The sequence below is a fragment of the Anabas testudineus genome, chromosome 8 (assembly GCF_900324465.2).
Source record: "Anabas testudineus chromosome 8, fAnaTes1.2, whole genome shotgun sequence".
In the NCBI taxonomy this organism is placed as follows: Eukaryota; Metazoa; Chordata; class Actinopteri; order Anabantiformes; family Anabantidae; genus Anabas; species Anabas testudineus.
The window spans coordinates 8448704-8475989 of record NC_046617.1 but is presented as its reverse complement, the minus strand read 5'-3'; the positions used below and the strand labels follow the sequence as shown (position 1 = coordinate 8475989).

At 39.7% G+C, this 27286-nt stretch overlaps 1 protein-coding gene across 2 annotated transcripts; it reads left to right on the top strand.

Moving 5' to 3' along the window:
* Nucleotides 1-219: 219 nt before the first annotated feature.
* On the top strand, nt 220-27286 carry lasp1 (LIM and SH3 protein 1). Of its 2 annotated transcripts, none has more exons than XM_026345096.1 (7): nt 220-531; nt 7935-8029; nt 14388-14472; nt 20099-20206; nt 22287-22362; nt 23499-23593; nt 23828-27286. In XM_026345096.1, the coding sequence occupies exons 1-7, from the start codon at nt 463-465 to the stop codon at nt 23999-24001; spliced, it is 702 nt and encodes a 233-aa protein (XP_026200881.1). In that variant the 5' UTR covers nt 220-462; the 3' UTR covers nt 24002-27286. The 2 variants fall into 2 exon arrangements, with proteins under 2 accessions (XP_026200881.1, XP_026200871.1); XM_026345086.1 differs by having other exon boundaries at nt 221-531; nt 23496-23593.

The following is a 27286-nucleotide window of genomic DNA, read 5'->3' as shown; positions in this document are numbered from 1 at the left end:
TGGGTTTCTTCACAGTTAGACACAGCGTGTTGCTTCATTTTCATAAAAAAAAAAAAAAAAAAAAACACAAACACGGTTACGAATAATACGTAGATTGTAAAGATCGTGCACTTCCTCCTCTGAATTCATAATCTAATCGTTCTTCCAACTAAAACGCGAACCTCCCACACCGCTTCTTCCCTTTCTGCTCGGGTGCGCGCAGCGGAGGGAGGGAGGGAGAGCGGGGGAAGCGGAAGCGCGCTCTCCGTGTCTGGTTAGTGGACTGACAGCCAGCTGTGTGGCTACAACGACAACAACAGCCTCCTGGATTTGCTACATACAACTAGATTAGTGTTGGTCTGCAAGTGATCATAATCGCTCACCATAGCTAGTTTTTGACGGGCGTTACTCGACAGCACTTAGCTCCAACCAGTATCATCGGCGGTTTCTGTGCTAACTAGCTAGAAGAGCGTTTCCTCCAACATGAATCCGCTGTGTAGCAGATGTAATCTAGTCGTTTACCCCACGGAAAAAGTGAATTGTCTGGACAAGGTAAGAGCGTGAGAAAACCGGCTTACATCCTATTCTTCTTTTTAAAAATACCCTTAATGGTGTCTCTTCACTTTCTACCATAGTTGTGCTTACATGTTCTTTCTTAAAATGACACCTTTCATGGTTTTTTGTGAATGAATTGAACACCCCAACAGGACAGGTATATCGCTAGCTAGGGAAGCTAACGTTAACGGCTAACTAGCTTACGTCTGGGAGGCGAAAGTAAGACAATGCTTACCAGAAATGAAAAGTACATTTAATAATGTCTATAACGAACAACTTTAAAAATGAAGATGAATCGTTTTTTTTCTCATTTTCGACAGGACAATGGCTTAAGGGTGTGATACTGATATAGCCTAAACCAGCGCTTTACAGTGCTTCCGACTGTGGAGCCTGGTCTGGGCCTGGCTGGCACCACTGCTTTGAGGAACACGAATTGATAACGTTAGGCAAAGTACCTATTATAGTTATTGAGGTATTTACCTTACAGATATTAACCGATGCACGACTTCCGAGTTCCTTTATAGAATAAAATAGTCTTACAACTAAGCGGTTCATCTACACCACTGTACACGACATCGTGGAGTGATTTTTGGGCATGTCTGTGTCCAATTCACTGGCTAATCCAAGACAGGGATGATTACTTTTCAATCAAATGCAACAGCCTAATCTCAGCCAAGGTGGTAATCTCATCAGTTTCACCCACAGTGATTGTGTCGATGTCACTAATTCACATTAGAGCACAATTTGAGTTAACATTGATATTGGACATCTTGCATTTATTTATTGCTGCTGTAATAGACAGTAACTTTGGGTTTGGGTGGAAAGGATGGATGTAATGCACTTAACTTTCTGCTTTGATCAGCCTATGCACAGCAGTGTTTGTGTTTTTTATTTTTAGGCAAGTAGATAATGCATGTTTGAATGGCAATTTAAAGATCAATTCCTGTCCAGACATGCTTAACTTGTGGGGTTAACAGAAGAGGAAGGTGGAGACAAGAGTTCACAAAGCACATTATCTAAAGTAACATCAGCTCTTGATTGGATGCATTACTTCTCTGGTGCGTGGCTGTATTCCTGAATACACCATGACTAATGTTCTCCTGAAGTGCCCCAGACTGCAATTGATTTACCTCAGAAATCCCTCTTCATCCACAGGCGATACAAGCCACCCTAATCTTACAAGATATATTAGCATATTAGAGGACTGGTATTGGTGGGAAGTGTAGCTTAAATGTGTACTGGAATCTGGCCTGAAGCAGAGTGCATTCCAGCAGACTGACACTCCCATAAAACGTGCTCTGTCAGAGGCCTGCTGTGTCGCTTCCCTACTCTGAATCGAGCACAGGAGAGTAGCTTGCCGTCTGTCTTTGCTGCCATTCCGCATCAGCGCTCACCCTTTCTCACACACCAAAACAACCTCCCTTTTCCTTCTTAGTTGCACACACGCTGGCGTTCTTGTTTGCTTAAAGCAGCAGAGGCATGAGGCATGACTGACTGAGTTTTTTTTTTCTGTGTGCTAGGCTAGCTCTAGTGAAAAGCAGGAGAAAATCAAGGGTACTGCTACTTCTGCATTGGTATTCTCAGCCACTGTTGTATACCTTTACCTGATAGTCTTCTTCTGTAGTACCCCTCTGTAGTGAGGCTGAGCCCCAGTGGTTTGTTTGTCAGCTGTGTTCCAGTATAGCAGGGCTGGGCCCAGCAGACGGAGCAGGCAATCGAGCACATGCAAAGACAGGAAGTGAATTTTGGTTGGTGGCGGTTTTGCCTTCTTACCGTCTTCTCTGTGTTACCTTCTGCACTTAAAAGACTTGTAATAATAAATCTATTAGTTTAGAGTTTAGAGTTGTATATTTGGGTCACGTATCAGGCTTATATATGTCGGAGTAGGTTTTTGTTGCTTGCGTTGAGGGTAGTTTGAACTAAAGCCAATAAAGCTTGTAACAAGGAAGTAATGCAGTATTTTTGTCCACTAGAGCCTAATATGTAAACCTTACCAGTAAAACAGGTAAAGCCTTGGTTAATGTAAAATGTCTTTTGTGGTGAAATGATTTGTCTGTGTGTAACGTCAGATTAATGTCATTTTCAGTGCTCAGGAAGTGTGCATTTTCAAGATAAATTGAGAGATCTGTGTAGAGCGGTTTGGCTTAAAGCTCATCTTTTCCTGAAAGACTTGTGTCTGCCATATATGTGTACATTGCTGTCTCTACACTCAGTTTGTTTCTACCTTGAACATAAGAGATACAGCCCTCCTACTTTGACTTCATGTGATTTATTTTTAATAGTACGTATGTAGAATTTTTTATGTACGGTAGCAAACCAGCTACTTTTTCATTGTTTCTATGATGTCAAAAATGTCTTAAAATAAACTAGACTTCCTAGTTCATGTGATCTCAGATGTTCTGGCACAGCTGGTATTAACAAAAATGCGCAAATCAATCACGTTTCACACACCACACCCTGATAAGTCTGACAGATGGCTTTTACAGTTACAGCTGATGTGTTTCCATTTTATTATTTTGTCAGCAAATTGGTTACTGTGTGAGTTGTCTTCAGTTTGGGATTTCAGAGTGACTTCTAAACCCCAATTTTGCTGCTGCTCTCAATCACAGAAAATTGCTGGAAAAATAGGTTAGAAGTCAAAAGAGTACAGTATTTAAGTTGTGCAGTTCTGTGCAGTGTATGTAAAGAGTTACAGTTATGCACCTGATGCATATGTCGACATTTGTTTGTAAAGCATTGTGCTACATGGGATCACTAAATTCCTTATATTTCAGTCAAATGCTAATATAGTATGTCCGAAAGTGCTAAATAGTTTTGTGCAGAGTTCTAATTTAAATGTGAAATATTCTCTAGCATTTACCATGTGATTTTACCCTAGATTTAGAAGAATTTGTCAACTGCTCTCACTATATTTAGCCAGATTATTCTGTGTGCTGATTCATGTTGTCCAAATGCCACAAGAGGTGAGGAATCTTTCCAGCCACCATCAGTCACCTCTCTTTCATGACTCACAGTTACCAACACACGTTATATTTAAAACCACCTGAGGTGTTGACACCACAGCAAGCAGCCAGGTACTTCTCCTTTGTGCATTTTTATTAGAATAAGGAAGAAGTGCAAATGTTCTGTTTGCTTTCCAAATCTCTTTCAGATTGTCTTCCTCCACAAAAAAATCAGGAATCCTATTGTTGAGACAGCGATGAGACAGTTTGACTCAATCTAATGATGACATAATAATTTGTAAAATGGGTTTATAAGGTGGTTGATGATAAGATGTGTTTTGACAGTTCACCTTTACTGTGCCTCATCTTTTCTGCCTGGATTTTACCGTGCTGTTTTGAATGTCTCACTGCTGGGACGGTAGTCTGTGTATGTTACTGAATGCACATCAGTCTCGAGTGCTTTGGAAAGTGTGTTAAGTGCATACTCTACTCTAGCATAGCATGTCTGTTCAAATCACTGTCTCTGTGCTTGCCAGCAACAAAGCCCTGAGCTTGGGTTAAAATTAGTGACATCAGGTAGGCTCATAATTAAACAGTGTGCTTTAATCAGTTGGTTTCCTCTGTTAGCACTGACCAGATGTGGGCATTTTGTCTTTAGGCACATACCATCTTATACAAGAATAATCTTTCACATACACACAAACAGCTAGTGCAATGTCCCACTGTGTGTGTGTGTGTGTGTGTGTGTGTGTGTGTGTGTGTCTCTGGTGGTGTTTTTGCTTTATTTAGCCACTAGTGGTTTAAAATAAATATCTGAGTCAAAGAGCTATCACAGTATGAGTCTTATCAGCTTCTAAAAGCATAAAACACAGTGATTTAGCCTAAAGTTAATTGCTACTGATTTAACCAAGAGTCATGTGGCATTTCATCAGGGTCTCCAGAGATGTTGGTCAGTGCTATATAGGATTTTAAAATCCTTTGATGCTTAATATGTTGATTATCAGGGGGACTGGACCATGCATATTAGTTTAACATTGGTTATCCAGAAATTGCATTATACTGTCAGAAATCTTCAGAATAAAAAATAGGTAACCTGCCTGGTCTGCTCCACAAACTATTTAAGTCACTTAAGTACCCAAGCCATGTTTCCCATAGTGTTTCATTGGTGTTCTAAATGTAAACGTGTTGCTGCGGTTAGTAGGCCAGAACAAGTGAGTAATCTGCCCTGTTTAGATGATAGACTGTTGCAGGCATAGGAAGTGGTTGACACAAAAGACTCACTGCATGTTAATGCCTTAAGCCTTAAGCACTAAACTATCTCCTATCAGTCTGTAGTTAGTATGTGAGAGCATGCTTCTGGTCAAACTCTCACTAACTCTCTCTGTGTGAAGTTGGCCTCCCCTATGGCTGCAGGGCTTTGTCGCGGCTAACTTGTATTTGGTTCGCAGCGAGAAGGAGCTGTGACACTGACTGAGCATTTTTGCTTTTTTCATCGAGCCTTGGATACCTGCTAACACACATGCATTTACAGAGACATATAACCTACATACAGTACTACACACATGTACAAACACATAGTTAATAAACACACACATAGACACATGCACATTTGCCCTTGAGCTGCGCTGATGCAGGGAGACAGTGCTGTTTTTTATGGCCGTTTTATTTCTAGGGCTTCATCTCTGCAGTGTCCTCATTTTACAGCTGATTGCCAGATCCTGCTTCGGCACCCAAGAGCCAGGTTTTCCTGGAGCTGGGTAAGGCCAAGTGCTGGATGGCCTTGCTAGCACATGTTCGGGATGCCCCCCACCCACATCTGTTTGTCCTTTTATTTCTCTTTAGCATGGATTTGTCTTAACCCTAGCCCTAATACATTTCTACCAGGTACTGTATATTCAGATTTAGTCTGGTTGGCACTTGTCAGGCTTTAGAGTAGTGTCTTCTAGTAACTAAATGTGATTCTACTTCCCCTCCCTTTGCAAATTTGATTTTATCTGTGGGATACTGAACTGTTGCTAAACTGAAACTAAATAGTTTTAGTCCTACAGCTAAAGAAGATGTCTGCCGGGGCTAAATGCATACTGAATGAAGGTTCACCAGGTGGTTTTTGTAGTTTGTTGTGTGTTCATCTAAAATGCAGTTTGGAGTAAATAACAGTTTCACCTGAGAGGGTCGTGCAATCCATGTGAAGGTGGCAGGGTGACTAGTTGTCCTCAGGGAATGTGGGTTAACAGGTTGGGTGAGGCTTAGAAATGTTTTACAGTTCAGTCCAGCAGGCTTGTTCTCTGGAATAGGTCCAAGGTCAATATTTATTCTGTGAAACAACAGGCGTATCAAAGTCCGTGCTCAGCTGATACAATCACCTTCCTCCCAAAACCATTTGCATTTGCACTTTTCTATGAGGATTGTACTGTAGCAGTTTACCCTGGGTTTGCAAATGTTACAGATCTGTGTTAATAAGGAGATAGTGTAGTGGTGGTGAAGAACAGCCTACTAGGCTGCTGCACTATAAGCAGATGAACTAGACAGCATGCATGCAAAGATGGCAGCCTCCATAGCTGTTAATCAGCTGAAACTAGGGGAAATCGAATCTGTCCGCAGTATGCCATTGTTTGTAAAGGGTTTTTCTATTGCAGTACTAGACAGAACAAGAGGCAGAGGAAGAGCAGTGGAAAGAGTAACATGATGTGTCCATCTGCAACTGCCTTAGGCCTTGATCAGGCTTTAGTGGGAAGGAGTTTTTGTTCAAAGCCTTGGCCCAGTTTGTTTGGCTGTAGATCACAGCTCCAATGAACAGAGATCATGCTCAATTTCCACTGTGAGCCTCCTCTTTTGTATACCTCAATACAATATTTCTTGCTTACAGCTGCCAACACCCATGTCAAAAGCGCATGTACTGTATATTTGTGTGTCATCAGTGCGTACCACCCTGGGTGGTCTGTTACAACCAGACAGAATGGACAAGGTTGCTTTTAAACCCATCTTAAAGCCTGTTTTAGATTGTTTGATAGAAGGACGTTGGAGGTGAAACGCCCTTTGTGTTATGAGTTTAGTCATGTTTCCATACATAGCACTGTCATCTGCAGCGGCCATAGACAGAAAACCTCAACATCCTGGTGAATTATAACCAGCTATGTGTCGGTGCTGTAACACATGCTACATTATCGAACTGTGTCACTGCTCACATGGAAATAATGGATTTTCCTGTGACTAACGCCTTCTTCTTATCCTGAGAAGACGACACGTGTGTAGAATTAAACTTGAATTGGGCATGAGTTTGTGGAGAGACAGGGAGAAACTGATGTTCTACTTTGATGTGTTTCTATAGTTCTAGACTCTGTTTTGAATCATTTTTTTCTGCACAGTTTATTTGAAAGATAAGTGTTTTGTGTGTGGGCTATTGGTGTAGAAAACGATAAAGAGTGGGTGAAAGAATGAGAGGGATGGCAGAGTGCCCTGAGGCCATGTTAATAAGGACTCCCTCTTTCTTCCCCTCCCATTCTTTCTTTCTCTCTCCGTGTCTTTGCTCTCCTCCCTTCCTTCCCTTGACGATAGTAGGAGCAGCCAGATCATTGCTTCATTCTCTGGCATTTTCTCTCACTTGCCCACCCCTCCCCTGCTCGCTCCATTCCTCTAGCTCTCTTGCTCCTTCCTTTCATGTTTCCTCCCTCCTTACAGTTTTGTCCAATCCTCTTTCCCTCTATCCTTTTTTGAACCCTCAGGCCACAGATCAGCCCAATGCCAGGAGAGAAAAGGAAAGGAGGCGAGAGGATGGGCGGGTGGGAGTTAGGAAGAAAGGGTGGTTAGGGAGAAGATGGATAGAGGCGGTATAAAAACATGCAGGCCTGTTGAAATGATCAGACAAGGTGAAAGGAGGTTAAAAGGTGTCTCTCAGACAAGACAGGGCAGTCTGTACAGCAGCAACTGAAACAACTTGTTCTGTTTATGTAGAAACTAAAACATCAAATTTGTATGTATAGCAGCTAAATATAACCTAATAATAAAGGTGTGAAAAGTGATATCATCAGATTAGAGAGTGACAACACATTACTTGTCAATCAAAAACTTAACAGTGCCAGTATAAGTAGCCAAATCTACATATAAATAGTAACCATATGATTTGCTAACAAAACAAGGAAGTTGGTTTCTTTGCAACATTCAAGTGCCAGCATACTCAAACTATTGTGTTTTTACATTGCTTTCACTTTGTCTCCACAAACTCCTAAACAACAGTATTGTTTCTCTCTGTATCCAACTCGTGGCTGTGTGAAACCTCAGGGGAACAGAAAGTAGTTCTGGCCTTACTCATTCAGTTAGCTTTGCTGTGCTTATTCATGTTCAGGTGTTTGTGTGTTTGGTCTCTACTTAAGGGCAAATAGATGAGGAGAAGTAGATATTTCAAATCTCTCCTTTCTTAACATTTTATTTCCTGTTTCTCTGTCTCTGTGTTTTCGACAGTACTGGCATAAAGGATGCTTCAGCTGCGAGGTCTGCAAAATGACTCTAAACATGAAGAATTACAAAGGCTTCGAGAAGAGACCATACTGCAATGCGTAAGTTGTCCCTAAGTGATAATTTTGTTTATATGTCAGCAATCGTCTCTCATGTATTAAACTAAACTGGTACAGCCCTCATCTCAAAACACTGACAGCAGTGTTTAATCTGCCCACAGACTGAAAAAGGACTCTAAATGTGTATGTGTGTGCATGTTGCAACCCAACTATGGCTCCTCTCTCCCATTTCTGCTGTTTATCTGTAACTATTTCAGCTCCTCCCTCAGAGAAAAGCCCTATATGTGGTGTGGGAAAGTGGCTACCTCCCTCCTTGGTGGGGAAGGGGGGGGGGGTATCAACAAAGGAAATTCCTAGAGTTCCTCTACAGTGACACAGACGGACACTCACAAAACTAGCATGTGTACTCGCACTTCATCACATACTCGCATAATAAAGACTCATCAGGAATCTGTGGAATCCCAGTCTCCCAATACTTAGAATGATTTTCTTCTCTTCTGTGTTAGTTTGTGAGAGTAAGTGCATGTTTTGAGAGGAAGAACATGTTCGTTCATGTTCTGGCGAGCTTTTTTGCATTTCTTTTCTTAGCTGTCATTTTATTGCCAGGGAAATAAATCAAGAGATATTGAAATTTTCAACCTTGTTCGAAACTAGTAGTAGTAGTTCTGAAACAATGACACAAACGTGAGATTTATTTACGTCATTAAAAAAAACCTGTCATTCACCTTTGTGCGCAGGTTGTATGTTAAGAAAGTAACGTTGCATCTATATGTAAGCATCCTGTGAGTCACTGAGCATCTCTCAGCTGCAGGTCTTGGGCACTGCGTTCAGGGACAGTAAAGAGTGTTGGTCATCTGTGTTTTAAAGTCCCCAACAAAAAAACTCAAGGTCTGAACCAGATCATGATTTTGGAGGATCATTACACATCTGTTTTTCATATACATTCAGATTGAACACAAAAAATGTCTGCATTTGTTGTTTTTCTACTGAAATGTTTTTCTTGTCAGTGTTTATTAGCCAGAAATATAAAAATATATATAATATAAATAAAAATACTCTTCATCAGACAGTACATACGTTTTAACTATCGCAATCTAGAACTTCAACAGTTTTCCTAATTTTCCACCAGTCATTCACCTTTTTTCTGTCATTTATTCATCAGTTATTATAGATTTTTGATATATTGATAATTGCATATTTCTCTGTCAAATTGCAACATTTCAAGCCTCAAGAAAATCCAGAAATAAACAAAAAATAAAAATTTATATTTATATATATATTATATTATCTGATAGGAAAATGGTGTACTTTCATGTAAATAATTTACAGGCTATTCAAATGTGTGGATCTGTTTCTGTTGCCGGTGCATCTGTCTTCACATGCAAGATTTACAAATTGTGTAATGAGTCCTTTTCACAGTACGTTTTTCTACATTCACTAATAAAAGTCATGACAGTGTGACATTTAGCCAGAATGCACAGTACCAGAAACCTAAAGCAAAGATGATTCAATTAGTTTTTTATTTTTTCTTCCTACCATGTCACGTCAAAATATTAGACATTATTCTCCCTCGAAGAAAAGCTAATCGATGCTTTTATTTTGGGGTAGCTTAATAGAAACTGATCTGCAGAGAAGCCTATGCAGGGATTGAAACTGAGATTTATGAGGTTTGATGTTAATATTTAATTCTCGGTGTAGCTCTCATCCTCTTAAAAAAGAGAGTTTTTTTTTTTTTTTACACATTTAATCTTTGACCCTGTTTGTCTTGCCAAGCTTTTTCATCTACATAAAAGTATTAGTCACCAGGTGTTAGCAGGTGTCATCCTGCTAACACACTTTAGGCTATCACTGATCACTTTTGACTAAAGTAGCCTCTTATTTTCCCTTGTCCACTCCCTATGTTCCCTCCTCTCTCAGAACCAGCAGGAGCAAAGCCCTCTAGAGCCTGTTTATTATGCCTTTTTCTGTTTGTTTAAAGCAAGCCTTGCTCGAGTAAACATCTGTAGAAGATCCTCACGCTTCAGGAAAGGAATGCATCCTATGTTCTGTTATTATTCTGTGGGATAACTACTTTAACATTAAAATTCTCTATATTTGTCCTTGATAATTGATATAGGCGTTGTTTGTTTGCACTGTACTCCCACCCACTTCTTCCCTGAGAATCCCATTCCTGATTAGATGCTCGAGTCACAGGAGACAATTGTGGGAGATGTGGGAGATGTAGGAGCGCAGATAAGTAGACAGAAGAATTCTTCATTTCCCCCGGAGACTGTGGGGCCATTGGTAGGACACTGACTTAGTGTCTCGGGTAATAATTTCGACATCAATGTGGTGTTATTATTCATCACAAATATCTTTATTTACTGTTATAATTTATAGCTTCTGACAGTTCACTTCCATCTAACATCAACTTGAATTATGGTCATCTCCTAATATGGATTTAATAAATAACCAACAAAGATTAACACTCGCTTCACAATGTGGCATCACACTTTGTGGTTTGTGCTTGTTTCTCAATTAATCTGGAAATGGAGGTTATTAGAAGCTGACCTGCAGAGAGTCCTAGACGATAAAATACAGATGTACTCTGATATATGGATGAGCTCCATTGTTGAAGGGATTCTGCCAGTTATGTGCAATAGATATTTTCTGCATGTCCTTTTTGACAACTTTGCAATACAGTTAGATAAGAGCATATGAAGCTTCACTGCAATAGAGGAACAAACACGATTTTTGAAATGGTGTTCAGATGTAGGAAGCATGATTGGACAGCACAATGGTCAGGCTAGAGGGATCATGATGTACAGACTGATTACAGATCATTAGTTTTGATGGTGAAAATGTTAAACTTCCAGGTGACCTACTGGTGACGAGACCTTAAAATGTGGACAGTTTACCGTGTTGCTTTTGACAATAATATACGTAAAGGTTGTCCCACCTGAATGATGCCTTACAACCTTTCCAGGTCGCACAGGCTGAAGCCAGCAACAGCATCTCAATTCAAGCACCACAATTCAAAAGGACCTGTCCTCCTGCACAGTAGGAAGTTTGTGTGTGTGTATATGTGAGATTACACGTGTGCCCGCTCACTCCTCCACCTCAGCTGTACCTCCCTCCCATTTCAGTCACGCCTTCTTTAGCGTTCACACAGCTAACTAGGTTTGTGCATGTGTCACCGACTCCCGGCTGCGACTTATTACCTTGTTATACAACCAGACAGATAGATGAGTGTTCTTGTGAGTCACTCACGCCCTCAAACAGATATGGTTGCACAGACAGACACACATTACAAGATTTCATTGAGCCACTAAGCTTATATCTACAACACGGTTTAATGTTTGTATAGCAATTTGCTGACCCTTATGTGCAAGCACAGTTTCTAAAGACTCATTGAAGATGACAGAAACATTGTTAACACAAATGCTCATTGTGGGGTTGTGAGCTCAAGCCAACACAGCCTTTGTGTCGGACAAGCGGGGTTTTTCAGGCGTAGTGAAGTTCACAGAAAGGAAGTGTGTTTCACCACAAACCAGACACGCCCAACTCCAGAGAAAAATAGAAATATATTGTTGGACTCATTGATTTGATCAAGGGACATTTCACTGAACGGTGATAAGCTGTTGTACAACAGATGATTGGAATGCTCAAAATTAAGATTAAATTAAGAAAGTTAAAATTAAAACATTTCAACCCAGTTTTGTAAATTTGTATATTTTTGTATTTTATATATGTTGAGATTTTGGCCAATTGATGCTTATTAATTAATGACCAGTGAGAATTAATTTAATAATGTCCTGTCTAAACTCCAACACACACAAACACGAATCATGTGAGATGATGCCAACTTTTAGCTATGTACTCTTGTTTGTGCCTAACTCTTCATATTAATTTCAGATGTTATACCGTATTTTCCGCACTATAAGGCGCACCTTAAAAGCCTTCAATGGGAATAGAGCAGCAGCGAGAGAATTTAACATTACATTACTACATTTTATCCTATCTTTTCTTTATGTAACTGAAAGAAACAGAAAGAAGAAACTAAATTAACACATAATACACATCGTTACATATTTCGTATGTTACACTGCACACACTAGCTTGACTTGAATGAAGCTAATTACAATAACACGCACACGTAATTTATCACATGTAACAGGTAACAACTAACATACTTCTAATGACAATAAACATGTTAATACTTACAAAGACAAATGCTTTCCAAGGCACAAACGTATAAAGCACACTCAGCATAGACATGAACCAGTTCGTTTTGGATACTAGCTTAATTTACCGACGGAGAAAATACGTCAAAGCTGTACTATTGAACAGAGAGTGGAAAGAGCGCTCACTCTGCAACTAATTATCTTAACAAAGATCAACTAAAATACGCAACTCTCACTCTGACAAGTTTTAAGAACAATACTATAATACTTTTTAGCTGCCTTTGTCACAACTTATTGTCATTTATCACTTGAACTGAAAGGCATGACACGGCCAGAGCACATTGTCAACATCATTTTGGGAGTGAACGGAGTTGTCAGAACGCTGGTTTGTAATCTATTAATAAAGTTTGACCGACCTATCTGACTGATTTGTTGACATTCCCTTTAGCGCAGCTCCATCTAATGTTGCATAACGTAACCCCAGCCTCTACTGTAGCGTCTATTCTATGCGCCTTATAGTGCGGAAAATACGGTACATAGATATAGCTGTTTGCATCAGCAGTGACATATTTATGACAAATAAATGAAAATACAGTGGCATGGCTGCATAAGGAAACGTCTTTTTGCATCTATTTATATTATTATACATCTTACAATAATAAAAAGAGTGGTAATATTTGCATTGTTGGTTGATCTTCATCTGTCCACCTAACATAGTAAACCACTACATCTGAATGTTGCTGATAGCTGCCGTTTCAGGAAAATGAGTACCAGCAGTTGGTAAAAGCCAGTAAGAGCATGCATAGATGTGTAAAGATGCATGGAGGATGGCATAAAGTTCTTGGGTTTCTTGTATATCACAGAACTTGAAATGTCATTGGGGTTTCTTTAAAGTCAGTCAATCAACAAATCAGTCAATAACTTTGTTCCCAGGGGGCAATTATTTTTTAAGCAGCACAGCACATCACACAGAGGAAACAGACACAGTCAACATAAAGTACATCGTGGCTGGGAACACTTTCTTCACCCGAGTTCACCATACTGTTAGCTGAGGGTAGAAATAGTGTTTCCATGTGGTTAATGTGGCTCATATATCATTTTAAGTAAAATCAGTCCAGCACAATCTTTTAATTTTATTTTGTTTTCAACCAGTAATCACATGATGCAAATGCTAATTTAGGTTGTTTACCATGTTGTCAGGGAAACGTTAAATATATTGCCTATATGGCTTACCCAGAGGCAAGGATAGTGGTTGAAGATTTTTGAGGTCACCCAGTGCCCTGAAGCAGCATGGGAACTATAGTCCATATGAACTATTAAATAAGCTGTGAGGGCTCTTCCTGTGCTGCTGAATATGAGCCATGTGTTTTCATTGCCCTAATGACCACACTGAACTGGCAGGCACGATTATTTGCTGACCTGAAGGCTGCATGTCGGGTGAAGCCTCCAGTGTATAAAAACACTGACTTATGCATTGCACGCACAACCATTGACAGTGGTTTAGGCAATTAATAAATACACTTGTGGTGAATGGCTTTTGGAATGATGCCCAGTGTGCTGCACGCATGAATATCGGTGTGAATGTTGTGTTTATGCATACTTATTTACTATATATTTATATTTGTTATATTTGTTGCAGGCATCAGGCATCATTTTCTCCTGAGCAGTAGGAGGTCGGCCTGCTCTTGTCAAGAATATTCCCAGAATCCATTGAGAAAAGATACTCGCCTTCATGCTCTGCTGAAGGGGACTGTCCATGACATCATTCATACTTGCCCACTGTTTCATTTACCCTGTTGCTGTGTATGTTGCATGCTGTTTCTCTACCTGTTATAGGGCTGTTGCCATGTGTGTGAGTGTGGCTGTTTTCCTGTTTGTGCCTGTTTTTACACCTGCTACGGCTCGTCTCCAAAACTCTGCAACCTTGAAGTCCTCATCCCCCTACTGAGCCCCTGCCTGCACTTCCTCTTTTTCAGACTACCTTGGCTCCCACTGACAGAGCATTGTGTGTTATACTGACATGCCTTTTGTCTACAGGGGCTCCTAACTCAACCTCAGGACCACCTTGAATAACAAATGCCCCTACTGTGGGGCCACAGACTGCACACTGCTTGAGTTATGCTGTTTTTCTCCTAGAGTCTAGGCTTGAAAGCCACAAGTGTGAGTAAAAGCTGGCATCTACCTCTGTGTTTATTGTGTACTGACATTCTTTGCTGTTCTGTGCATTGATTTTACAGACACTACCCCAAGACAAACTTCACCTGTGTGGCTGACACTCCAGAGAACCTCCGCCTCAAACAGCAGAGCAAGATGCAAAGCCAGGTAAATCTTCATTCACGAGTATCTCCATGTTGGGCTGATGCCTAAACCAAACTCCAGCTGTTCACACCTTGGCATAGTTAACACATAGGAACCTATAAAGATGTGCTTAATTTGAAAAGACTGGCTTGGCTTTATCCAAAACAATTGAGCTGGGAGTAAGTACTTTCACAAAGCAAAATTTTAGATAACATAATCAGTCTAATTCAGACCAAGTTTGAACATTCAAGATAACTGCATGCTCACAGCTTTAAGACAGACCGGGGAAGTCAAGCATGAAATTGATTTGCAATGGTCAAGTAAGAGACTTGAATAGGGGGCTAGAGGGAAAATATTCATTGAATAGTGTCATTGTCTGTTATAATAAACTGTTACAAACGAACTATTGCCAAAAACAAAATCAAATATTGATAGCCATAGGTTAGTGTTATGCAGCCTAAGAGATTAGCGTTTCTAGTTTACCAGAACTGCATAGAGGTATGGGTGTGTAAAAAAGTGTACTGGTACTCTTGGCTAAGCCTATAGAAATGTACTAAAATACTAGTTCCCCTTCAATTATATTAGAAAGCAAATAAGGTTTGGCACTATCAAATAGGGTCTTGCTTAAATGTGTTTCATAACACTTTCCATTTCCTTTTATCGGCAGTTGAAAAACAATACCGTTTACACTTGAAAGCTTAGCAACATTAATGTCAATGACAATGAAAATGTCTGTTTCCTTTTTTTTTGTTTTTTGATTAAATAAACTTGAAAACTACCTGAATCTGAATTACAGCTAAGACTGAAAATACCATGAAAGTAGCCAAGTTAGTCTACAAAAATAATAGTTCTATGGTAACAAACCAAATTGATTTGTATGTAGGTATTTGTTCAGATATGTATGTGTGTCCACAGAGTGGGTTGTGTTGACAAAAGAAGCTATTCCAGCAGTGGCGGATTAAGTTTTGGCAGATTTTGTTTGTCGACTTACTGTACACTATACTCCAGAATGCTAGAACCCAAATATACTGTATAGTGTAACAATCTATTTCTGACGGTACACTTATTCCTCTTTCGCACCAGTGTTAATGTATATATGTATGTTTATTCTTTAATGATGGTTGCACAATAGATTATACCCCTATATCTTGTGCTTTTTACGCCATAGCCTGTTAGCTTAGTATTGCATTGCTGCTGCAACCACTACGGATGCACTACTTTTTGATCCTCCCATATAATCTCTCTACACTTCTCAAAATAGTTCCTTGTCTTAGTCTGATGTGTAACTACAACAGCCTTGCCTGCAGAATCTGATGGATGGATGGATGGATGGATGGATGGATGGATGGATGGATGGATGGATGGATGGATGGATGGATAATCTAAGAATAGAGACCAAAATATTTATCTGAACTAGTTCATTTGTTATTTCCACTTTATTAGGTGTTTTGGCCTCACTATTTACATACAGTATAAAGCAGTGCATTACAACTTCACCACCCACTATGACCTCAGTAATAAATATATAAAATATTATTACATTATGTTTGGTGCTAAACTAGTAGACAGTCATCAACCTTAAAAATGTTTCATGAGGTTTCACTTCTCTTATTGATGCCATGCCGTGTGGTCCATGTCTTAGTTTTTTAGGAACTTGTCAATGGTAATAATCAAAGCCAAAATACACATAGAATGCAATATCTGCACCATTTTGTAGAAAGCTTTGTCATTTTGAGCCTCAGCAAGGTGATAGGTGAATCTATACTTCTTATAAAGAAAATAAGGAAAAGCTGAAGAGAGAGAGTTTTCTAGATTGTAGCAGTCCTTATTAAAGAAGACACATCAGTCATCTTACACCAGTGTCAGATGAATTTGAGGTGAAGGGTGTGGGGGGGTTTATGGAGTATTGAGATGGGGTAGTGATTATAGAGGGAAGGGCTGAAGGGATTGAGGGACAGATGGTGTTTTTCTACATGGATTGTGCATCGCAGTAGCCCCCCACAAATACTCAACCATATACTAAGAGACAGTTATTATACTAATGGTGTATCATAGATACTAGCCTGAGCCATGTTTGTGTGAGATGAAGGATTGATGTGATCACGAGTCAAGAGAGGCCATTTTTCCTGTATTGTTTCCTGTTTTTTTTTTCTCCCTTTGGAACAGTGTGAGGACAGTGGTCACAGTGGACATCTATGATTTCAAGCAATTGATGGAAGAACAAAATGACAGCAGGTTAAAATAAATAGGGCCCTATTCTGTAGTTGATGTTTAGATAATATGAAAGAAGCCACATACACTGTGAGCCCTTACTGTATTATTGAACTCTACATAGTGATACAAGTGTTTTTGTGTTGGTGTAAGGAAGTTGAATGTGCTTGTGAAGAACTGTGGACATCTAACCCCTCGCCACCGCTGCTGCGTTGCTACGGGAACCCTATTGCTATGGTAGCTGGGTAGAGGTTTGTCACACCTCATTACAAGACTTTGCAGTGGGAAACAGAAAGAAACAAAACAGACAGAGGAAGAAATAAAGAAACTGGAGGGTGTGAATTGGGGAGGAGGAGAGGAGAGCAATGAGGCGCACATGAATGAGAGAAAAAGGAAGAGACAGGAAGGCACCGACATAGAAAGAGGGAGGAGTGCAGCGTGAAAGAGGAAGAGATAAAAGTGAAATCCCCAGAGGAAGGAAATATAGAGGAATGCAAATAGAGGCAGAGAGATTATAATGAGGAAGAGCTCAAGCTCTATGGGACAACTCTGTTGCTGTTGAGGCAGTAAAATATGAATGAATGAAAAAGCAGGACAGAGAAAGGGGGGGGGGGGGGGGGGGGGGGGAAAGAAAGGAAAGGCATGATTGGAGGAGAAGAAGCTGTTGCATAGAGCCAAAAAGACAAAGGTAGATAGACTGAGGAATAAAAACAGGGGGAGGATCATATGTTGACCGATGGGAGTGGAGCCAGAATGAAGGACAAAGATGGGTCGAGGCAACATTAATCTTCTTCATGACTTATGTTTATGCACAGTCTAAAGTTGTGTATAATTTCCAATGCAATTAGGGGCAGCTATAGTTTTTACTAAATTTCATAGTGAATGTGGCAGAAGATATCACGCTGAATCACACACATAGAGACACACTATGAATCACAACTGCGTCATGTCATTACAAGATGTCAGGAGATGAGAGGAGGATTGGTCACCACTCTGTAGCAGATATTATACGGACTCTCTGGGAGAGGATGGAGGGTTAGGGCTTTGTTTCCTGGTAATCGACTGTAAAAACGAGCTCCATTCTTCGAGGAGTGCGGGTAATCGGTGCAGTCACCATGGAAGCAATAATAAGGGTTTGGCATTGGAGGTGGATTTAAGTAATTTTTGATTACTGACGTGTCATATTATGTGTGAAGAGATCAAATGAGAAGTCGGAACATTTGACTCTTCCTTTAGCTTAAAAATGACGCATATATTTACATCCTGTTTCAGGTCTGTAAAGTGGTGTATGTGGTTGCGGGTTTGAGACTTAAAATATCAGGCACAGGGCACCAGAAAGCGAGCGCTCCTTGCATTGTAGTTTCTGATATGCATCTGACATTGCATGGGCTGGACATTTCCTCCTCTGCCCTCAGGGTCAGGACAGGGTGGGAAGGCTGAAAAAACACTCACACAAATATAGACTCTTTTTGTTTTCCACTACAGCACCTCTCATTCTGACCATATATGGTTGCTGCCACGTCCTGTATGCAAGGCCTTTAGTCCTCAGCAAACAGGAAGTTAATGTCGCCACAAAACACTAAGCAATATACTGTATGTTGGACCAACCTTACTTTGCGCGCGCACAGACACATATTTATACTGCTTACTTCAAAGTTAATGTGCAAGAAAAAAATATTGTATTTTAACTCAAGAATTCCAAACTTTTAGTTGGCTGATTAGGTATGCCATGCCATGCTTTGCAAAAAATGGGAAAGTACATTGTTAAGGATTGTAGTGTTTCTGGGACATGTCCACCTAATCCACATACTGTATCTGCAACCAGAACTACACTGATCAGACAATATGTAAAAATACACCAGGAAAAAAATGCAGAATGAGGCTTCAAGTAATTTAGAAATCGTTTAATTAACCATGAAAATTGTTGTTTAATGCGTTTCTGTTGAACAATATTACTTTCACGTGATGTGTATCATTTTCAGATTATTTAGATTGGAACTAGTTATACATTTTTATAGCCAGGTTTATTATATTATCATCTAGTTCATATGTGTCAAACTCACGAGCAAGATCATTTCTATATTATTGTTATTAATGGCCCGGCGATATGAAGCGCTGGTAACACAATAAACAAACATTCCACGTTAATCAAATCTAGTTTATGATGCTGCAAGTTATTGCAAAGCTATATCGTAACAACGGTGTTCCCAAATACGCACTTTGCTGATAAACTGAGTTCTCACGGCGCTTTGGTGACTTTGACGAACAAGAAAATAATTTTAAGTTGATTCGCAACCCATTTACCGTCGATGTGGAAACTTCACCTGTGCAGATTCAGATGGAGCTGATTGAGAATTGAATGAATTGAATTGAATGAAACACTCAAGGCAAAGTACGACACTGCAGGACCTGCACAGTTTATTCACTCCATTCCCGCAGAAATGTCCCAGCTCCGTCCACATGCGGCTTGAACCTTGTTTATGTTTGGTAGCACAAATCTTAGTGAGAAGTTCATCTCAGTGATGAAGACTAACAAAACAGCACACAGGAGTCGTCTCACTGGTGAGAACCTACAGTCCATCCTGAGAATCTCCACAACACAGAACCTCACAACAAATATAAATGAACTTGTTGACAAAAAAAGATGCAGCTCTGATAAAATGACTGAAGAACAAAGACTGAATGATTTGATTTGTTATTGCTGAAAAGCACAAATTTTATTTATATTTCCAGGTTTTGTTATGCAGCATGTTCATATTTTGAATTTGTATAATTTTGACAGGATATATTTTTATGGAGAGCAAAATCTTTTGGGATATTTAAAATTTAAGTTTATTTTTTATATAAAATGACATAAGATTAAAGAAATTTGAATGTTTGTTCTTTTAATGTTTACTTTATTTCTAACTTGTATAATTTAGACAGGATATATTTTTATAGAGAGGAAAATAAGTTATTTAAGCTTTATGTTAAAACAAGTTAAAGGTTTTAGTGTGTTCAATAAATGTTTATCCTGTTCGGCCCGCAACCTAAAGTGTGTTTTGGATTTTGGCCCCCTGTGCAATTGAGTTTGACACCCCTGATGTAGTTTGTCATCTGTAGTAATACATTTTATATTTAATAATGATTACAGTAGAAGAGGTTTAATTTTATTAAAATATAGGATACAGTTTGATGGCAATCCTCATTCAAGACAAATTCAGCATTTCAGAATGTTAGTTCATTAAATCAGTTTCTTTCTACTATAAAAGTGGTTTATTGGGCCAATATATAACTCATTAAAACTAATAACGCTATTGGTGAAAAAATGTAATGTTGAAACACGTCTGTTTTCTTTTGTATGCTTATGTTGTGTTTTTGTTGTTTTGTTTGTTTGTTTGTTTTCTTCATGTGTTTGAGCCTTCTGTTTGTTTCTGACCTGATTGTGTCTGTTCTACAGGTTCTCTACAGGGAGGATTTTGAGAAGAATAAAGGGAAAGGTTTCAGCGTGGTTGCAGACACACCAGAGCTGCAAAGAATTAAGAAAACGCAGGACCAAATCAGCAATGTAAGTGTCTGCAACACAGTCACTAAAAATGATCAGCCCTCATTCCATCTGTCTGTTGTTAAAACTGCAAATGTTCAATATTTTCAGTTAAACTTTCCGAGCTTCCCCCATGGCTGTAATCTCTTTGCAATATTGAACTGAGGATAATAATTGCTCTACATGAAGTCCACTGCACCGAGTCCTTTTCTTCCTGGTTTGGTTTTGTTTTGTTTGTAGCATTTCCTTTATTTCACTTCCTTAGATTAGCTCCACCTCTTCTATTACAGGCCTCAGAGTTTCACTAAATTAGTTTTTTATAGTTTTATACTTACATGTTATTGTGTGTTTTTTTTAGAGCTCTTTCATCCTCCCATGTAGTCATTGACATTAGTAAATGCCGGGCTTCTTCTCCTCAAATCACTGTCCGCACATTAATTCTCCTCTACCCTCCCCTCCCCTCCTCCCTCAAATAGCTCCTGCTATTGATTTGCCATTTCTCTGTAAATACACAGCAGTGATGTGAAAATGAATGCAGCGTTCACCTTGTGTCCCTTGTCTGCTTAAGACAACAGTAAAGGCCTTTATTACCACGTGAAACATACTCGCACACAAATCATACGTCATTACACATAGGCGGCCCTGCTAATGGCATAATTAGTGTGGATGGTGATGGGTAATTACTGCTTTCATGTGATGAAAGATCTTGCATGTCTGAGATCAAGGGAGACACAGAAAGATACACATAAACTGCATGTATTTATGGCTGCGCACACACAAGCCACATGAAGATAACAAGTGCAATATGGCATGATGGATTCAAACGCATCGTGAAGTGTTTTTAGTCGGACAGATAAACAAGACATCTGCTTGCAATCAGTGTGTCATTCACAGCTAATCATAAGGAAACTACTCTAGATGAATGCTACAAATTCTCTCTTTTGTTCTAGTCAATGGACACTGAGAAACAAACCAGTTTACTCTGCGCTCTCATCAGAATGTCAGCAATGTGAAGCTTTTCATTCATTGCTAGTCTAGACGTGCCCTGTAAAAGCAGCAAAGATTGAGAAGAATCAGACGGGTTTAGTTCAACAGAAGCTTGGTCACTTCCTGTTTAAAAAAAAAAAAAAAAAAAAATGCCATCTGTTCAACCTGCACCCTCTAAACACACCGAAATAATCTCCCTCACACACTCTCATTTAGCATATTGCACTCGTGAACAGCCACTGTGTTATTTCAGTCACTCGTTTCACTGTCTTTCCACAAACACTCCGTCATCCCATCCAGTCTGTGAATACACTCCTCGCCAATGCTGCCGGCACAGTGGGCTCTTTGAAGACGGGTGTAAGCTGGGACAGAATCGGGATTGTAAATCTTGACAGAGGCACTATGAGTCAGTCTGTTATCAGGCTTGTTATAAGGCGTGCGGGTTATTTAGAGCAGTCATAGAGCAGTCACTCAATTTCAGTTTCATCAGTGCAGCCCTGTTTTACGTTGTAACACTGAATGCTGCCTTTGTCACAGCGGATGAGGAGCACATAGGTTGATTTAGGATACTTTCAGCTACTTCTCAGTTTATGATTTACAGATTTACCCAAATGTTCATACAAATTTCATTACAAATTTCATATTATAGAATAATGTTGGTGTGCATGGTCATATGACCCCTCCCGCGTTCTCTGCGTTTTCTTCTGAATCTAGCTGGCTCATTCTCACCCCAGGCATTCAAGCTTCTAGTTACTTCCCTTTTTCACTTCACCTGCTCTTCCTGATGTGTCAGCAATAGTCTGAACACCCACACTACTTCCGGCTGCCGAGATGTCATTTCCTCTCAGCATCAAGCTCATTCCCGAGGCTTTGCTGCACATAGTGCGCCCCACCTATCGCCACAAAGACAGGTCTGCTGACAAGCAAATGGGAGACCTCTGGTGTACAAAAGATGAACTACAGCTTCCTAAAAAGAAATTATCTTTTAAATTTGATTAAAAAATTCTCGGCCTAACATGATACCTTCTGATTTTCATTTATTTTCATTTATATCTTTCATATTTTGCTCAGTATCACTATGAAAAGGGTATAAAATTGCATTTTTTTTCTTTCCCAGATTAAGTACCACGAGGAGTTTGAGAAGAGGAAGGTGGGAGTAGATGCCCCACAAAAGCCAAGCAGCCCCAGTCCAGGTAAATAAAAAAACAAACTCTTATTAGCTTGTTAGTCTTTGTTAGCAAACAGAAGTAGCAGCAGTAAAAAGTGAAAACTTGAATGGATCAGTTCATTTTAAAACAAACATAATAAATACATAACAAACAAAACCCAAATAATCTGTATGCCTGAACAGCACTAAAATAAGCATCTTTAGTGATTTAAGATTACCTAAATCATTCATTGTCTGTATTAGGCATTTTTTGGTTTGCTGAGAAAGGTACAATAAATATTGTATGTACATTTTTCTTTAAGCTACTTGCCTTGTCTGTACTTGGTTCCCCTCCCTGCCTAAGGCTATATGAGCTCACTAGACTGGGAGTTTCAAATTCACACTGGCCTGGGTTGTTCACAATTTCCCTCGCTCACTGCCATCGACCCGTTTAACTATAAATAGTTAAATGTTTCTGGAAATTTGTCAGAAATTTCAGTATTTCACAATTAGTTCTAGCACGTCCTGGGGACTGTAATGTTTTATACTATGCTGAGTCTAGCTGACCAGCTGTATGCTTACAACTAACTCTGACTTGTCTTTGTTGTCTATCGCCCCCTCCTCTCTCCCTGCATTTCCTGCCTGACTCTTCACTGCTCAGTATGACTTAAAGTGCTATAAAAAGGAATTGCACAATCTCATGTTAAATGGTTAGATGTATTGGGGAAACAAGTTATTACTCCAGTCTAGATGATTGTTGTTCTTAGCTCAAGCTAAGACCCAGCTACTTTAAAGTAATAAATAAAAACATGTCAAAACATACTTTGGTGTGTTAGGAAGCAAATTCAGTATTTGGCTGTAAGTATTTAAATGCCCCATGTTCCCACTGTTTATTTACATGCCTGGTTTACATTTGTTCACAAAAAGGCATTGTTCGGTAGGTTGTGTAACAGGGAAATCAGCTATTGGTTGCATGTCTTAGCTTGCTGTGCTTTTGAATTCCTCAAAAAAGAGGTCATGCAGAGATACAGACAGGAGTAAATGCACCTGGTATTAAAACAAAATCTACTCAAAAATACAGAATGCAAATTGCAAGGTTAAAGCTTGCTACTGAGACGCATTAGAAAATGTGTTTGCAGCTCATTCATTTGTCCGCCACACTTCTCTCTTTTTTATCAGCAGCATACCAGCCCTCTGCAGGCTCTCAGAACTACAACTTTGAGTCTGCTCCTGAACCAGCACGCCAGGCAGCCGCCGGTCCACCTCCCAGTGCTGGGGTATGTCCTCTATTAGTCCCAATTGTCACAATATAATTTTGTTAATATTTTTGAAAAATTGTATAGCTGATGAATCTGCAACTTTTTCAATATTGTTTTTTATGATTGGGCATTGGACTGTTGGTTGGACAAAATAAGACGTTTTATTTTATTTTACTATCTCCTCCATCCCAGCAGACAGTAACTGCGGCAGCTGTTTCAGCAACTGAATGTGCTTATTCTTGTTATTCACAGAAGCGATACAGGGCAGTGTATGACTACGCTGCCGCTGATGAGGATGAGGTGTCCTTCATGGACGGAGATGTGATCGTAGATGTGCAGCAGATCGACGAGGGTTGGATGTACGGCCGTGTGGAGCGCACCGGTCAGCAGGGCATGCTGCCTGCCAACTACGTGGAGGCCATGTGAATGAGTGGGAAAGAAAGAGAGAGAGAAAAAGGAGGAGGAGGTAGAGAAAGGGAAAGAAAGACATAAAGGAAAAGCCCAGTGCCATCTCATCTCACCTCTAGCCACTTTCTCTTGATTTTGCTCTTGTTCTCTAATCTGTCCTGTGAGACCCTGAACTCACCTCCTTTCTGCATTCTTGCTCTGCTCTCGCTGTCTGTCCTTCTCTTTCTGTCCGTCTACCTGCCTGTCTGTCCGTCTGTCTGTCTGTGCTGATGTCCGTCTGTTTGGATGTTCATCACCTGCTTTATCTTTTTCCCCCGATCCTGGCTACACTGTTGTCCTGCCAAAAGTGGAAATTGAAAGTCTTAAAAGATAAACTCACAGTTCATCGCAGTACGTCAGGGGTCATATCATGCCACACGGCTCCATCCTAGCTATAGCACTTAACAATCTTGACACAACATGTTGCAAATACAAAGAAGAAAAAAAATGTTTAAAAAAAAAAAAGCCCACATGTCAGTAAACATAGCTGCATACACCATTTTGTGGCGAAAATAAGTTTGAAATGTGGGTGGTGGAATGTTTATAGGCCTATTTTTGTTGGTTCTACTTTAATTTTGCAGCATGTTCTTGGCCAGACTGGATACACAGTGCAGAATCTCAGTCAGAACTAAGCTAGAATATTCTTGACTTGTGTACATTCCTTTAATCTCCAACTCTGTTGCTCCAATCAGCCACTTAACAGTCTTAACAGAGAGGTTTTTAATATATTTATAAACAGACACACATCTCAAACATCGTGTGCTCAAGTAGGCGCCCTCGTGTTCTGCACTGCATTCAAAGTATCGTGTAACTGGATTCGTAGCCTAACTGAAGAGCACCTCCTGTCATCGCCTTTCTCTGTTGTGTCCTATTCAGGAGGGATCAGGGACTAGTTAGGGGACATTATCAGTGCATCTTTTGCGGCCTCAATGAGTACATCAGCTCATTTGGTGTGGATAAACAGTTTACGCATCCTTATTCCTGTTTTTTGCAGCCTGAATGCCTTTAGAAACACAAAGTTATAATGATAAAGTCGTGGAGAAGGGAGATGGGGGGAGAAGGTTAAGTCCTTCCCTCTTTTTTCTATGAAATCACTATAAAAGAAAACACATTTCTAAAAGAAGAGGCCAAGCACAACTCTGTATCGTGAATGTGTTTTTTTTTAATATTCCACAGTTTTTGTGAGTAAACATTCCAGTTATTTTTTTCCATTTATTAATTGAGAAATTGTTGATTCCGTAATGTTGTCATTTTTCTCACGCTGTTTTTTATTTTCTTGTTATCGTAACATACTTATTTAGAAGAAAACAAAAATAGTGTATTAAATAAATAGACCTACACGTCAATTTATAAACTGAGGAGGAGGAATTTATCAAGCCTTGTGCAGTGGCAGTATTGGATAAGTTGTGAGAATAGATTGCCCAACCTGCAGTTTCAGGTCAGAACAGTGCCGGCAGCTTGTTTGAGAAATCAGCCAAATGCGCACACGCCCAAACATTTCTGACCCGTGGATCTGTTATCTGTTATTATTCTACAGCTTCGAAACAAGAGTAATGTTATAGAACAGCATTTAAAATGCACAGGAAATAAAATGTTATCGTATGCTTTGGCTATTAAAACATCCACAAAGGCCTTTTTGTTGCAAAAAATGTGAAAGTCAGTCCATAAATACAAAATGCTGTGTCCTGCTGTATTTCTGTGAGAACCTTATCAGGCTCATCAAAAGGTGATATCTGACCATCTCCTATGTAAATAAATAATCCCTTTGGCCCCTGACTTTACACACCTCTTCCCCTTTTTCTTGCCGTTTCATTCTACTGTGTGATTCACTGTGACTGTCATAGACATAAGCGATCAGGGCAGTGCATTTTTAGGTGGGTTGTGGGGCTGACAAATTTTCAGCTTTATTAAAAAAAAAGAAAAAAAAGAAAAGAAAAGAAAACAAGGCTCTCACTATGTAGCTAGATGCCATTGTACAATTGTATATGTATCATAAAGGTAAGTTAGGGAAAATGTTTTTACAGGTCATGGTGCTCTGGGAAGTAGCTTGCCTGCAGATAAGTGAATCATATTTTTGGAAATGTGATAGAGGGCAAAGAAAACATGATTTTAAAGTTTGACGTGGAAAAATCCAGTTTGGTGCAAGTTGCCAGTTGATAAAAATCTAGCATCTTTCCAGTGTGACAAATTGTGCTGACAGTGCTGATGAAAATGATCACAGAAGCAGAAAAAAAAACTGGGTTATGTGTTGCCAAACAACATAAATGAACACACTGTACAATGTGTATGCCTGTATTTTACATTAACCTCTATTTGACAACAGGACAAGTATATTTGCAAAGCAGATGCAGCATCAGAAAGCTCTTTTAGAGCTCAATGTTGTGTATCTCTTGGGTAAATAACGTGTTTGTGGTTTGGCTTGAAGTGAAATGATGACTGCCAATTCCTGGCTTGTGTTTGCTCTGTTTTAATTTAAAAGCAAAGCTACTCACACTGGTGGCCTCTGTTACTCTCAGATTACATCCTATTCAAAACTCTCTCCTGTCTTGAGGTCGTAATGTTGTCAGTAGGACTGGATGAAATTATGAGAAACTGGATAAAGTCAGTCGGTGTTGTGCAAGTGTGGCTCAGGATGGAGTCAAATTTGAGCAGTTGATGATACAAGTGTGCGGAGCTGAGGGTGACAGAAGGCAGCGATCTGATGCTCTTGATCATCTAGGCTGTGAGGCAGGGCAAGTTGTTTGTCTGACCTGGATATTAGTCAGGAGTTGACCTCTGCGCCAAATACCGCTATTCTGCTCTGGCATCGCTCATCTACCCAACTGTATTCATATCATAACTCTGTGTCCCTTCAGTTTCTGTCTAGTAACCTGTCCACCCGTCTGCTGAGATTCCTCTTTCCTTCAGCCTTCATCGTAGGCTACTGCGCTTCTGATGAATCATCTCCTGCTTCTATGATACTGGTTATATACTGTAGACTTTGCAGAGTGAAATCATGTAATCCACAATCGCAGGTTTAGCATTCAGACCAGTTTTGTGCATTCCATCTTAAATTGTTTTGTTTTTGATATAATTTTTTTTTTTTTTTGATAAAAATAAATAAATAAAGATACCATATGCATATTGACATACACGTGTATTCAGAACTCACTCTGAATACATATTCATAATTAAGGACCTGATATCATCTCCTGTTGCCCTGTTACAGCACATCAAATTGTACTTCTGATTCTGCAGATTCAATAAAATGTCATTTTTCTCAGA

Coding starts and splice junctions, on each gene's coding strand:
- lasp1 (XM_026345086.1), top strand. CDS start 463: ATGAATCCGCTGTGTAGCAGATGTAATCTAGTCGTTTACCCCACGGAA. Junction 14,473..20,098: donor AGAGCAAGATGCAAAGCCAG/GTAAATCTTCAT, acceptor TCTGTTCTACAG/GTTCTCTACAGGGAGGATTT. Junction 20,207..22,286: donor CGCAGGACCAAATCAGCAAT/GTAAGTGTCTGC, acceptor TTTCTTTCCCAG/ATTAAGTACCACGAGGAGTT.